This window comes from Centrocercus urophasianus, unplaced genomic scaffold, assembly GCF_019232065.1.
Source record: "Centrocercus urophasianus isolate 14NV4802_14NV808 unplaced genomic scaffold, USGS_Curo_1.0 seq_22, whole genome shotgun sequence".
Taxonomy (NCBI): Eukaryota; Metazoa; Chordata; class Aves; order Galliformes; family Phasianidae; genus Centrocercus; species Centrocercus urophasianus.
In genome coordinates this window covers 11,267,849-11,283,655 of record NW_024884778.1, presented here as the reverse complement: position 1 = coordinate 11,283,655, position 15,807 = coordinate 11,267,849, and the positions used below count along the sequence as shown (strand labels likewise).

The 15,807-nt window shown below is 36.4% G+C and overlaps 1 protein-coding gene across 7 annotated transcripts in view; it reads right to left on the bottom strand.

The window, feature by feature from the left end:
* Window positions 1-1,561: 1,561 nt before the first annotated feature.
* The window catches only part of IL17RD (interleukin 17 receptor D), a 59,318-nt gene continuing 45,072 nt past the window's right edge, over window positions 1,562-15,807 (bottom strand). For all 7 annotated transcript variants that reach the window (XM_042823458.1, XM_042823459.1, XM_042823460.1 and 4 more), the window contains 10 exons: window positions 14,675-14,793; window positions 14,114-14,234; window positions 13,243-13,287; window positions 13,003-13,154; window positions 12,195-12,260; window positions 11,630-11,684; window positions 10,663-10,773; window positions 8,972-9,156; window positions 6,667-7,606; window positions 1,562-4,640 (listed from right to left, as the gene is read on the bottom strand). In XM_042823458.1, coding sequence (XP_042679392.1) covers window positions 4,525-4,640; window positions 6,667-7,606; window positions 8,972-9,156; window positions 10,663-10,773; window positions 11,630-11,684; window positions 12,195-12,260; window positions 13,003-13,154; window positions 13,243-13,287; window positions 14,114-14,234; window positions 14,675-14,793 — 1,910 coding nt within the window. In that variant the 3' untranslated portion in view covers window positions 1,562-4,524. The remainder of the gene's footprint in view (window positions 4,641-6,666; window positions 7,607-8,971; window positions 9,157-10,662; window positions 10,774-11,629; window positions 11,685-12,194; window positions 12,261-13,002; window positions 13,155-13,242; window positions 13,288-14,113; window positions 14,235-14,674; window positions 14,794-15,807) is intronic.

The following is a 15,807-nucleotide window of genomic DNA, read 5'->3' as shown; positions in this document are numbered from 1 at the left end:
CTGACATCAGCCTCACCTCTGCTCTGAAGCAGATCCATTTCCTATCTAGTTCCTATCAATTTCTCATGTAAAATGAGGATAATAACACTTGTTTATGTCATTTGCGTGTCTGGTTGTGTCTTGTGAGTTAAAAAATCTTGTGAAACACCAAACAACTCTGACGCATCTCACTCACATTGCCAGTTTCTGGTTTCATAATCAGCCCCACTGAAACTGGCTGAATCACCTGAGAAATACAGCACTGCTAAAAAGGGGTGCAGACAGAGCAGTTATAAAGGACTTAGAAAATGCTACTGAAAAAGATGCTTATATTGTGATTACTGTTCAGCAAGTTGCACCGTGCGTTACTGTCACCACGCAGTATTGAACTGCAGTGAAATACAGCCTCAAAGACTGCTTTTTTGCAGTACAGGATACACACTGAACTGGTCTCCAAGACTCTCTGAATAATCGTTTTCTATGCTTATTAGTTAGAATACATTCTCTAACAAATTATGATTACTGACAGTCAAATATTTTTTGGTTGAGTAAAATCTCATCATAAAGTGCTGTCTATATAGTTAAAAGCAAGTTCAATGTTGATTTGCAGACAGATGGTAGTACAGAATTTGCACAGGGAGAGCTCGTGTTCTACCATATACCTACCATTTACAACTAAGTGACTCCGCAGGTGCGTATTTCCCCCATGGAGAAGAAATGTCAATTATATAATTATTGTGCAATAAATTTACCTGCCTCATGTAATCAACAAGACTGCCTCTCTTAAACTGACTCTTTTTTTTTAGCGACTAAATAGTTAGAATTCCAGGTAAATCAGCAGCCCAACAGAACAACATTCCACACGCTCATTCTTGCTGGTTCAACCCTCCACACGTTGCCAAACCTACAGCAGTCTGCAAAGAAAGGTAGTTGGACATCTGTGATAAATCACTCTTGAATGTTATGGCTCCACGTGCACTAAGAAATGAAGTCTTCACATTAATTGATGAAGAAAATTCTCCAGATGTTATTCTTCTTGCACTCCTGTTTATAATAAACTATTACATACACAATATAAACTATTATATCTGATTTTATATATATATAAAACGTATTTTTCAGCATCTCTCATTTTCACTTCAACGTTCCCAAATGTCTGCCTTGAAGTGAAATACCCAAATCTCAAGCAACTGTGCCTCCAGCACTGAGGTAGACATGGGCAAGCATTTCATTGCCTGGTCATCTAGTTAATGTTTGATAGTGAGGAAAGAACATTGCCTTCTCCTTGATTTTTGAGAGCAATATGGCCAATTCCTGCTATTCCTATGGACTGCTACAAACACAAGTCCTTGCCAACAGTGCACCTGCCCATGAAAGTGAACCTCACAGGCAAGTCAGACTTTATTAAATCAGAAAAAAAAGTAAAATTGTATCCTGCTATAAAAGATAGAATCTGACAATTTTTCTGGTTTTTATGAGTCTGGGAAACAGCAACAGATAATGATAGCAAGTAAAATAAGATAATTTATTGCAGAATGAGAGAAAAAATCCTCTCACTGATCTACAGTGCAGCCTTTAACTTCTGACCTTTTAGAAGTAATTCACATCTGATCATTTATAGTTCGAATAAACATATTGTGTGCAATGCACGTTTTATCGCTATAGCTCAAATGCAAAGTTCTCAGGTAGTTTGTTTTTTCTGGGGGGGAGGGGGGAAGGGGAGCAATTCAGCATCAAGTCACCACAGTATTTAAATGTAAGATAAGGAAAAATAAGAGCTTACTTTCAAAGTTTTTTTTTTGAGATGTGTAATCCATATGCACACCCCATATCGATCCATGACTTTTCACATCCTCAAACTAGAATAATTTTGGCCAGCAGTTCCCAAACATCAGAAAAACATTCTGAGGGTACTCATATTTTAAACCAAAGGTCTAAAAACTGTAGCAGCACCTCCTTTCCATTTTCTTTCAAACACAAAGTGCCTTGTGTATAGGACTCTGAGCACAGCACACAAATAGGACTGCAGAACATCCTTCCAGGTAATACACCTGGGAGAAGCCCAGTTCAGGTAAGTAACTTGAAACTCTCTCTTGAATTATAAATGCACTTAATGACACTTCAGAACGTCTCTGATTTATGTAGCGATAAGAGCAGAATTCAGAACTGGGAGACAGAGGCACAGAGAAGATGGCAGGTATAAAAAATTTAACTTGTAAAGTCAAAATATAAACCAATTCAACACAGCTAATGTACATGCAAACTAAGCACCAAGTATGGAATTCAATTCCTCAACAATAACAGTTTCATAGACTCATTACAGACTTTTCTTGTCTTTAAGTTTGGTTGTACCAGATCGAGCCTGTTACAAAAGCCTTCATTTACCTGAGCAACAACACAAGGAACACAAGTGGTTTTAAGACTTTTCCTTGAGAATACAGCCTGGAGGATCCATTGAGCGGAATGCTGAATTTCATTCAGATTAAAATATATGTATATAATAAAGGCATATAAATCTTAGATAATTATTGCATCTTGATTGACAAAATGCACCCAAAGCAGTTCATTATAGCTACACAGTTTGTGTGGACAGATTTCAGTTGACATGTAAGTATGTAATGCTAGGCAAACTTCCATGAGCATACATAGAAAATAATTTTATAAAATCATATTAAGGCAGTTTTATTTTAAAAAAGTCAGACCCAGTCTTTCCAATACAGAACTTTCAGACAAGTACAGCTTCTTACAGTTGCACGACTACATTAAACACACATCAAAATATCAGCTCCATTTCTAGATGCGGAGTGTGAACAGTGGTTCAAGTCTGTTTGTGTGGTGTGCATAATTGCATAAATTGGACACCTGCATAACTGGATAACACAACTGGAGCCCAGCTAAGTCTTTCTATATTACTAAGAAAAGCCAAATGAAACCAACTGAACACAAATGTTTTATTCTGATACTTAACTTCTAACTTAAAGTATCATAAAACTTTCTGAAAAAAAAAAATTCTGCAAATATCAGCTGCATTCTATTTTCAGCAGTTGTTGTGTTTATGTACTGGTACAATTTTGGCAATGATACCAAAATATTGAACATACAGCTATTCCTTGAACCTTTGGCTTTCCACTGTTTTTTCCACCTTTCCAAAAAATGTATTTAAAAACATTTGATGTCCACACACTGTCAACTAGTAGTAATTAAGGGGATCCTTTCATCATTAACATTATTTAGAGCAACTAATGCTTGAAAATAGTAGTAAGCTAACCTCTAATATATGTATTTACATATTTGTTTTTAAAATACTTTTTACAAGGATTTTAGCTGTTACATTCTTTGGAGGAAAAATAGAGAACTTTTGCAAACTCAATACCATTTCCTTCTACTATGTCAATATACAGGATATTTTTTCTAATTTTATGAATTACTGTGGCTTTAAAAAAAATTATGCCTAAATTAGATCAAGAATCATATCATTTTCTTCAATTCTGTGTGCGTGTGTGGATATACTTTAAAGTGTGGGTTTGTACTATTACACATTTTCCATTAAGTACACTTTCTTTTTTCCAAGGTCATGCAATATATGGTTTCCGCTTTATGCTACAAAGGAATGAAAGAATTATTTGTTTGTTTTTTCCTCCACCTATGAAAGATTTGATTGGCATCCACACAGACCTTTATAATTACAAAACAATTACGATTTGTAGGATTATACAGCGAATTTTGAAGAAATCAAAGTAAAAACATTAAAAACAACTGCTTTTCAAAACTGAGCTTTCTTAGACCTCAAAATGAAAACTTAATTCCTTTAAGTAACACGGAATTTAACAGAACCACAGAATCTTCCATTTAGCCTAGCATAAAATAACAGTATGAGTACTAGGACTTTCTCTGGAGGAAGGTGGCATTACCTTCATCTTCCAGTTGCTAACAAATTGCCTCTTATGATTGTAGCTTTGGTATTTCTATGCACAGCAGCTCTTCAGCACACAACTTTCTGCCTGTATTTTATCAATCCAATCACTTCCTCTAGTAAAACTAGCAAGAAAATGCACTAAATCAAGAACTTGCATGGTTAGATTTTGTGAAGGAAGAATTTTTTTTAATCTTGTTTCTTAAAAATATCCTGCTCTCATTCACTACAACACTCCTGTCATCAGACGTGTCAGCTTTCGACATTATGGGCTGAGAATACAAAATATACTGAACTCAGTATTCCAAACAATTTCACATCCAGCTACAAGATTATGGCTAGTAAGTAAGGTCACTTTTTATTATTACATCTATAAACAGTATAACATCAAGAAATTTAAATTAGTAATAGGAATAACACTGAAATGTTTCTCATCTATTCTTCCATGTTGCATTTCTTAAATCATGAAAGCCTATAGGATCAAATTTACTGGCCATAAAAATCCCTTAGGAATAACAGGTCGTCTTCAGGGAGCATTTGTTCCTTCAAGTAAATTTAGTGCTGGAATAGTGTTGTGGTTAAAGCACAGAGGCTGCTGATAAAGTGGCAATGCATAACAATGTACTGATGTATTACAAAGGAGCAATTGCCTGCAGTTCATCAGTATGGATATGGCAATGAAGTTCTGCTTTACATATTCCAGGCACTAAGAACTTTGTGGAAGTGATTACAGGAGGTTCTTCTTCCCCTATTTAAAAAGAAAAAGAAAAAAAAAGTGGCTCATTACTCTAAATACTGACTTTGTATTTGTCCAATGTTTTAGAAACAGTGCAAAGAAAGCTTATAAAGACCATCTGGATCACAATGCCTCTCTGAACTACTGTGCTCAGTAATTCCTTATCTAAAGAATTAATAGTACTTTTCTCCCCAGCAGGGCTTCGTGGAGAAGCAGAGCTGTTCACTCACACTGTGCAACGGATAAAAAACAGGTAGCCAGAACAGCAATAGCACTGTGAATTCAAAGTCATAATCTGAACTAGTCCAACTATCAGAACATGAATATGAGCAATACAATTCTATTTACTCCTCTTATTACTATGCAGATAAATATTACTGCTATAAATATTTTGTATGTCTGTGACAGTAAAAAGATGTAAAGAGTTGCAATCTATTTAATAGGTAGGTGGCACTCAGTTCTAGACAGTTCCGAATTAAGACCACTGTTTGGGAGGGGAAGTGTGAGTGAGAGTCACAGTGGTATTTTTGGGCAGTAATTTGGGTTTCCCTGGCTGTTGCAGCATCAAAATTAAGATTCATCCCTATCAGGTAGTGCTATAACATTCAACATCTGCAGCCAACAGATGCAGACAAGTATGTATGTGACTTGAGATTTAATTACTGAGAAGACTGTCTCCTTTCAGAGACCACTTGGCAGCTGAGATACTCAGCTGAGAGTGCTGTGATGGAGGGGAATGCTGGTAAGGCAGTCACACAGAGAAGCATCATCTACCTTCACAGATGTTTTGTCTGTAAATTTTCCCACAAATATGTGAGGAAAAAAAGCTGACTTTTTGATGGCAGGAAATTGAAAAAATATAGTATGAATTTTGAAAAAATAACTTGGTATTTATGTCTTATACAATTAAATCAATAAATCTGTATTTTTTTGAAAGCACGGAAAGCTTTCAATTTCTTGCTGTTCTTGTTGCTGTTTTTCCCTACAGTATATATAGCCTACAGATATAGATGCTGTATCCATCAATGAATATCTACATGTTGCCTCCCTAACAAAATTATGGCATCGATGGCTTGTGAATTATCGGGATAATGAAAAGAATGCATTTAGGCAAGACAAAAGTGTACCAGGTTAGCTCATTGCCAACACTCATTCAAGAAAGCAGAACAGATTATCAGCATCAAAATGCAATATTCACCTGCTGCAGTTGCATAAGGAAGACTCAAATATTCTCATCCTATAAATGCAATTGCTGGAACATTTCATACTGATGCAGTCATGGTGTCAATTCAGTGTGTTCAAACTGGCATTGTGAGATCAGCTTTTCACATGGCCTGTGGCAATATTTATTCCATCTAACTGTAGGCAATTACATCTTTGTATCTTTTTGAGAGTTTCCTGAGCACTTAAATTCCTCCAGTGAAACCCTTTAGTTCATTCCTCTCAGCTTCATATCCAGTGAGCCTAATGCAAATCTGAAGCTTGAGTTAATCACAGTACAGAGCACATTCCTGTAGGTTCTGGTATGTATTTAGAGCAAAATAAAACATCAGTTTAGATGGACAGCCTTTCTTTAAGTCAGCTTCACCACAGTACCCTCCTGATTAAACCACACAGCTGTCAGCTTAGCATGCCAGTTGCCAAGGAGCCTCTGGAAGAAAGATACAATCTTTCTGGTAATTAGGTCAATTAATGAAAAGTGGCTTACTAATATGATCTTTATGAGATCACAGAATCATAGAATCATAGAATCACCAAGGTTGGAAAAGACCTAAAAGATCACCCAGTCCAACCGTTCACCTATTCCCAATAGCTCCTACTAAACCATGTCCCTCAACACAACATCCAGCTATCTTACTCAGCTAAGGATCCCCTCCCCACCATAAGATTAATTTTCCTGAAGTTACTTAGAACCTGTCTTTTTTGATCACCTGCACGTAATACTTACCTTCCTCTGCTGCTTTCTATGTTTCCTTGTATAGTATCTTTAGTATTTTAAGTGTTTGAATATAGTTTTTAAAACACCACGGTATCTTACCTAAACCTGATGATGAAGAAACACTTCCTGTGATGGAAGATGTTTCAGTTTGATCTGTCAGTAGTCCTTCCATTAAAGGCAAAGATAACTCAGATGAAGGAACGGATGAATCATAGATTCCAGAATCCCGAGGCATATCTTTAAGATTGGAAGCTTTAACAGCATGTAGCAATGGTCGAAGAACAGAGCTGCCACCACCCTGAATGTCCTGAGTTTCTATGTCTTCTCCAAGATTTAAGTGCTGAATTATACAATGAGAGTCTGAACTTCCAGCTGAAATAATATTTACATCTGCTTTCAGGTAAAAATCTTCATCCGCCGCCTGTTTATTCACTAAGTCATTTAAAACCAAGCCTGAGTCAAATTTTTCCATGACAGGCTCCGAGTAATGTAAAGGATGTGGAAAGAAGGGAATAAATTGTTTCTCAAACCAGTCTGGTTCCTGATCAATGAACTGATGCATATTACAAATGGCAACATAAAGAGACCTACCAGATTTGCTCCTGAAATAATTCCTTTTACTAATATTAGCGGGAAACACCTCCGAATCCTGCACACTAAGGTCTCTGGAATGTAAATGGGAATAAAGCTGAGGCAGATTGTCCATGAGTTTATATTTTGTACTTAGATCTAGAATACCAGGAATGTCTCCCTCGCAGGAGTAATCAAAGTAGACTGCAATGAACTTGCAGAGGTCACTTGAATTCTGCTTTGCTTGACGAAGCTTCTCTGCAACAGTCAACACAGCAAATAGAAAGAGTTCTCCTTTCCCTGTGTCTTTGGTTATTCCTCTGTGTTTCCAATTCTTTTTTTCAACAAAGTATTTCATTCCCTTGGAGCACACGATGATGATAAACTGAGACTCATTTATTTTTTTAATGAGCCATTCTTTCTGACTTTCTTTACAAATTTTCATATCCTCCCACAAATCCAGAGCCACCTGAAAAAGAAAAAGAAAATTCCGCTTGATATTTTTATTACATATTTCTAATGAAGTCTAAATAATGTATTGTATTTATCCCACGACTCAGAATTGCAAGTTTAACTATGTTTTGTCCCTGAAGCAAATGCAAGCTGTTTTAAAAGAGAAAGAAGCAATAATTAACACAGCACTGGTAAAGAACAAACTAGAATCAGTGGTAGGTTTTCAGTAATTATTCACCACTCTAAACATTGCCTGTGGCCTGAATATTTCACTGGGCTAAAGAAATCAGTGAGCTGCTAAGGCAAAAAAAAAAAAAATAAAATAAAAATTAAAAAAATCATAATAGACACCATTAGTGTTTATTGTTTTATTAAAAACCAAAACCACTTACTCCTTTCTCAAGCATTTTTTTAAATTGAGAAATACCTATTTTTCCTCTGCTATCTCACCTACATCAGAATATAAAACTTTGCCACATCAGAAGACAGGGTAAACAGATGCCCTGAACAGAAAGACTCATGAAGACTGCTATCATACAGTCATCTACAGGAAGAAAGTCACCTGACAGCTGCTCGGGAGATGCTCTGATAAAGGCACAATGCAGTAGTTTTGCTTTTGCATTTCTCTTTATTTCTGTTCTTCAGGAAAATGTCTGATCTTCCATCTGTGATAAAGGATTTTTAGTATTGTCCTGTCATTATTTTAAAGGGGTCTCAAATGCCATTTGTTTTGTTCCTTATGAGACAACATTCGAGCTTCACTTAAAAGAAAACTGTTCTGCTACTCACTGAGCAATAGTGTTGTAATTAAACCCCACAAAGATTATTTCTAAACATAGGTGCTATTTTATTTGTATAATTTACAAATCTGAAATGATGCCTGATATCGTATGTTACAGGGTACAGTTATAGGGGCAACAGCTCAACTCCATGCTATTCTAAAGAGGTGTGGTGTATCAGCACTAAACACTAATCTAAAATGTACTAATCTCAAAAGGGGATTCCAGTTTGTTATTTACAGAGCGTGATCCAAACCATTTTCAGCATATGAATGAAGGTCGAGGCATCGATTACGTTCATGTGCTTGGCCACCAGAGGTCAGACTTGCTGTAGAGCTGAAAAATCTAGGATCTCAGTGGTAGGATTACAATTCAACAAAAATTAACTATTAACTGTCTTGTTTTCCACAATTGTGTTTTCTGTGCAGGCTAGAATCTCTTCCTTTTCTTAAGTGAAGAAAGTTCATGTAATATGTAGAAAAATAATGCAAGTTATGTCTGTCCATAGGAGACATTGAAATACCCCACTTTTATCATGATGAGTTTTGCAAGTACTCTCTTAATTAAAGTAATTCTGTTAATAGTAGAAATGTTGAGCTTACCTCACAGCCACAAAAGTCCTGAAGAAAATAAGCAAAGCACTGGATAACATTAATGTGTTTCTGGCAATCTTTACTGGAATAGCAGATGAACACTTTTGGCCGGGGGCGAAGTCTTTCCACAGGGAGCCCTGCACCATAAGCTGAAGATTCTGAGCTCTCCTCATCTAGATGGGAATATATATTCTCTAAATTGGAAAAAAAGAAAGAGAATTCATACTATAAAGGTGCTCTTTTGTTTATTTGAACTTTCTTGACTTTCAACTAAAGCAGATAGAAAATAATTTTTTTCAAATCCCTTTCCAGCCTGAAAAAGTTGCACACCCTCAATCTACCACCTTCCGAGCCGTTACTTATGTGGAACATACTTGAAAAGGGAAATATGAAATTGTACTGCTGCACAACTCATGAAAGTTTTCATTTATAAGTAGAATGAACTTGTTTCACCTCACTGTGAAAAAAGCCTTACGTATACTGTCATGAAGAGCTTCCTGCATAGCTAAGTCCTTTTGAATACAAAACTCCAGGAATAAAAATCCTTTCAGAATATCATACAGCATCTCTCTGGTATGTAATGTTTTTTGAAAATTAATTTGGGATGCATTTGAGTTTAGAAAAATTAACTTAGTTCAAAATAGCTATGCGTGTTTCCTTCCTTGGATGGATGCACTTACACTGGAACGTGGGTGCCTTACACCAGACTAACTCAATACAGTTCTAGTTGATTAAACTAATTTTGAATAAAACATGCCCATTTCAAAATATAAACTTTGCCCTTAGGGATATTTTTCTTAGAATAATTCATCAGGAATAACTACGCTGGAACAGCTCTCTGCTCAGATACCCTGAGCGATTTGTCTTTTTGTTGGAACTGTGCTAGTTGTGAGCAAAGGAACAGCCACAGAAGACCAGAAGGTAAAGGGATTTAACCCAAATGGCACATAGCACTTGCATTATATCTCATTTCCAAAATTCAGATGGATAACACAGATACGTGGGGCTTAGAGAATGTAACTGCTTTTTCCATATTGATGAAACAGCACGAGTCCTGAGATTCTACCAAAAAATGCCAACTGATTTTTAACATCTCAAGAGTAAAAAGCACAGCTTGCCAGCTCCTAGACACAGTGGAGAGAGAAATTGGGGAATAGAGATGGAATCTAATTTACAGAAACATCTGCAACTAAGTTTTAGAAGAGAAGGCTTAGGATGAAGTGTAAAGGCAACTTCCAGGAAAGTGAGCAATCTGGAATAACAGACACAAGTAGTATTCCAGACAGTGCTGAGAATTACATTCGTGTCACATGGCTTTACTTTCTTTCTGGTTTAAAATCAGTATCAGTGATACTTCTGAATGAAACAAGGCAATGTTTAAAATATGTCAATTTACAGATATGCTTGTATTCTACACAGGTCCTGCATTACTTTCAGAAACAAACAGAAACCCTAATTAAAAAATTAATTTCCATCAATTCTAGATTTGTAATGCAATACTTCTTTTGGAAACAAATTATCATGCACTGAACTAAGAATTTGCTACAAGTTTCAACACAGCGCGAAATGTGGAAAGGAAGGAGGAAGAGCTGAAAAAGAAAGTTCTTCAGGTAAAGATATTTCTAGAATAAAGCTACTAACTGGGACCTTTGTGGTTGCAAATGTGCATCTTTATATCCATACTGAATGAACCCTCTTACCTTGCTGCTTTTTGCGGCACATCACAGTGAAAAGTGTTGCAAACGCCGAAATGACAACTAAAGGGACTGTAATGGCAATAGCTCTTATTGGTCCAGCCCATGGAGAATGCACTTGGAGAAACAAAGCAGAATTAGGCATGTGCTTATTAAAAAACCTCAATCAAATCTTCACACTCGGAACATAAAATTGCTGCAGCACATGATAATCAGGAATTTGGAAATGTACAGTAAATTCAAACAACATGTTCTGCTCCATTTTAAAGAGGTTTTATGCTACTTGTCCTGATAACCACAGCATTAGAGCAACTAACGTCAGTAACAAGAGCTTTCTGCACACTGCACCCTCATGATGGGGGAGTGAGTTGTATTTTTAACACGATACACAAGAGTCATTTCAACTGTTGGATTTTCAATCCAGAGAGCTCAAATAGTGGCTTCCCACAAAGACTACAAAGACTTTGCATCAGTCCATTTTGTCTATTACCTTCATCTAAGGCTATGCTTTGGGTCTGCAGTTACACTGAGAAATCCTCATTTAATTTCAGGCCAAGCATTCAACTGACAGATTTTTCAGAATGCTTTATTTCATTTCAGGGCTGAAGCACATAGCCAGTAACGTGTTCAAGCTGCTCTCATAGTTTCACTACATTACATCCACACTGCTGCACGCATTGTTTGTTTGCTACTTAGGTACAGATTACAAATTTTCATATCTATAACAAAAGTGATGAATCCACAACTACTTCCAATTATCTCTTGATCTAAACTGTTCTAAATGTGAATATGAATGACATAGAAATGCAGATGTGTACATACAAGCGTGCTCTCTTTTCATCAAAAGATCACAGCACATTTGCATCAGCAGTCTACAGTCAGTGAATAGATATGTCAAATCAACATTTATTTCCAATGCAATTAAAACAATCTAAATTCATAAGGCATACTACTTAAAAAACAATATTCGTACCTGGTTTTAGTGCATAGTGCATTGTTTTCCTTGTTGTATTAGTGTCATCGACCAGCTTTGGAAAGTAAAAGTTGAATTTTATTTTGTGGAAATTTCATTTCATTTTCTGTAATACTGAAACAACTGTAACAGCTTCCACAACCTGATGAGAAACTTACTGTTCAAAAAGTTCCAGAGCACCAAAAAGTACTAACTAGTGAAATCATTTGTCTTTGGCAGTACGTAGCTTATTCTCCTGATACTAACTTTTACACGTATCGTCATCCATCAAAAGAGACTTAACTTTCAAGTACAGCAGAAATTGGCCAAACTTTATAATTCCAGTGAAGAACCAAAATCCAAGAGTTACTCAGGCTCACAATTCTACTTGAAGGCACAAATGAAAAAACTGTGCATTTAGAGAAGCAGAACTATGGAAAGGTCAAGAACAATGTAAAACCTTTACTTGGCCAAGGTACCTCAGGAGAGATGCCTGAAGTTACTAAAGACTTGGACTTTAATTTCACTTAATTCCTTCATTAATGTACTCATTCCGCTGTAGTACAAATGACTCTGTAAACATTACCTCGATTATATAATCCCCTGGAGTTACATTCTGAAGAATACAACTTGTGGTATCTGTGTTTTGATCCTATATCCAAAAAAAAACAAAAACAAAATACTCTGCATGACACACACACACTTTTAAAATATAACGTAAAATACATTCATATTGATTTAGAAACTTAGGGTGCTCTTCTGTATTAAACCAGCACAACTAATTCTCTACTCAAGTATGCAAGGACTGCAGTCCTCTGCTTGCAGAACTAGAATATGATCAAACATCCATTTGAAAAAAAAAAAACAGTTTTCAAAGGTTGTCCACTGAGATAAAATTTGACATTGAGAAATAACCGAAGCTAAGGAAAACAATGCAGCAAATTGCAGCCCCCATAGGAAGACATATGCACAGCTGTACAAAATCACAGAGAACCAAATTCTACACTCACACTGAAATGAGCAGTACCTTGTGACACCATCTTGAATGGGTAATCTGTTCAGTGGTAAAATTTGGCGTGGAGATAAAATCACATCATTGGAAGGAACGTTTAACAAATGTAATAAGATGCAATTTGAAGTATTGATCAGCTGTATGGCCTTCAAGAGAGAACAGCCTCTTCTCATCTGCTTACAGTATTCAGCACCACTGAGCACTCAAGTGTTCTTTTTGATTGATGAGTGCTATCACAACACAACAGACACTTCCACAAATAGCACCAAACAGTTTAAAATCTTCAAAGTGATCAGATTTTGTATTAAGTTTCCATAAAACCTTAGAACATCCATGTGAATGAGTTTTCTGCTTTTGAGAGTTGCAAAACACAGTGACATACCTGTTTGCAGGTCTTTTGCTTGAACAGCCCTTCATGTTTCAGTTTGTAGTGAAGAAAGTAATATCTAAATCCAAAGTTGTGGGGAGCATGATCAAAAGAGACTTGCATATTGAATCCCTGCTGGGTAACATTCAGATTCCGTGGCTTCCAGTCTGTCAGAGAAAACACTCATAAACTGGCAAGTGACTCTTTGAGAGCAGTAACTTCTTATAAGCATACAGAAAGCATTGTTTTACTTACAAGGTTTGCAGATGAGGTTTTCTGGCTGTAGCAATAATTCACACGCTGAAAATAGAGGTAAAAGGATTAATGACAGAGCATCCACATGCTGTGCTATGTGAGTATAAAAATAAATTGCAAAAGAAAGGAGTTATTTCAGCATTTTAAAGTCAGCACTCTCATTTCTTTTCCAGTTTGTAATGCACCCCGAGTGAATACATTTTGCAAACTCACCTTCTAAGTTACGATTCAAGCCCTTTCTCATCTTTAAATGAGATAGGTTCAGTAAATTGAAAACCAGTAATCCTTAGCAGGACAAATACCAACATTTCACCCAAATGGGTACTTACAGTTAGATTCTATTCAATTCTATTTAGGCACTGATGAGTTTATTCAAGTTTATTCTCATTAGCCTGCAATAAGAATTGCTAATTGCTAAGTAATTTCGAGAAAGTCAACTTGATTTGTTGCTGCCTCACTTCATATGCATTTACCCATACCTATCCTCTACACTCCCATTTCTGAAACTGATCTCAAAAGCAGAAGCAATTTGAGCTTTTTCACAGTGCCCAGTGAGGGGAAGAAAAGAAATGAACCACCTTCATGAGTAATCCTGCTGCAGGCAGATCTCAGGCAATTATAGGCCTTTCTGAGACCCTCCCTCTGGTAGGTGGATAACATGAATTATTCACTACAGGTTTTTCATCGCAATTCAAATTCTTTCCACTTAATACCCAGATCTTTCAAAGACTGTGTCAATAACCATCTTAACCCAGACTCCTCTGACATTATCATGTTCTACATTGAAAGCTATTCTTTTAATCAGAAAAGCTATTTCTGAAAACAAAAAAAGGAGGGGAAAGGAATGACACTGTATGTATGCAATACTTACGTCGAGTTCGGAAAAAAAATGGATGATAATTGCTTTCATTTTTAGTGGAAGGAAAAGGCACAATCTTTACAAAGTAATCTGTTTCAAACTTCAGGTTTGCAAAGGGATTAGATTCCATTCCCTACACAAAAAGACAAGATTGAAAAAACTTTAACTAAAGACATTTTCTTCAGTATTAGCCCACAGATCTGCAAACATGAGTATTAGTGAATCTATTAAGAAACCTTTCTCTCTCCATCCGTTACAACATTGACACGAGGAAGCTTCACACAGAGCTGGGATGTGGACTTGTTACAGATGTGCCACCTCTCCCCCCCAGTCACCCCAAACAATTTTGTGACAGTTTCCAGCCTCAGGAAAGCTCCTAAAGAAGGGGAGTAGATTCATCTCCAGTCAGCAACTGTTCATAAGAGAACAACGCTAGGAAGTAATCTCCATCCTAGTAAACATCACATTAATTATATATCTATCTAAATATGTACGCAAATTTATAAACAGCACATAAATACGTTCAAGACTACACAAGCAATAGTGAAGCATTTCTTGAAAAAAAGCACTTACTGTTCTTTTAAAACTTGGGTTCAGCTGCTTTGGATCTCTTAAAACCATCTGCTGACATTGCCTTCCCTCTGACTTCAACTCTTCAAGTATTACTCGGAATCCTCTCAGATATTCAATCCCTGCAATATTTCAAAATGCATTCAGTGATATTTTATGTGATATGAAGATAGTTCAATTTCTCTTCACACTTAAATACTAACCCTCACACGAAATACGTTTGTGTTTTAATACTTGTGACATCAGTTCTTCCCACATTGTCTATCTTGCCTATTTAGAATTCAGTCTCTGGCAAAGGCTGTAATTACTACACACCTGTGTAATACTTAGAGCAGAGGGACTCCCATTGCAGCTCAGGCTTCCAAATTATCATTGCAATACAAATAATCAGTTCCTTCACCAGCAATACACTTAATGGTAACTTTGTACTTCCATGATTTGCAATGCAATGTAACAGTTTGCTAGCAAATTACAGAAATACATCTTTATAACATATTCACACAGTTTTCCAACCTTTGGTTTAAAGGGATGGCAGTTATCACCATCTCTTTGTTTCTAGAATATAACAGCGTAACAGAAAGCTTGACTTAGAAGGAATGGAATCTATTCCAGTGAGTGCACACGTCCAGTTATTTTTAAGTGATGCCAGAACTACATCCATTGTTTTCAAGCTCCTCTCACACAACCAACTCTCAGCACAGCCTCTGCATTTCTTTGCAATGTTCTCATCGTGGGATTACCAATTAAATGACTAAACTGAGTCACGGTGACAGAAGCATCACAGCACAATATCAGTGTGATGCTGTGACAGATTTGTGATTCAGGTGTCAAAGTTACTGCACAGTTCTTCAAGACTGATTACCATTACTCCACCTAATTCCATATATTAAAGAGAATTACATGTGGCAGAATACACATTTACCTGAGGCACAGACACCATCTTCATAAGGTAAATGCCACAAAAATCAACACAGATTAACCTGGCTTTACACTAGGCTTGTCAGGAAGAAAGGAAGGGTGGAAAGAAGGAAGGGAGGGGAGGGGATGGGTCGGAAAAGAAAAAAGAGTTCTTCTGTTCCAATAGATTTTTTTTTAATGCTTTATAATAAAAGAAAGAAAATGTTTTATACTAAAAG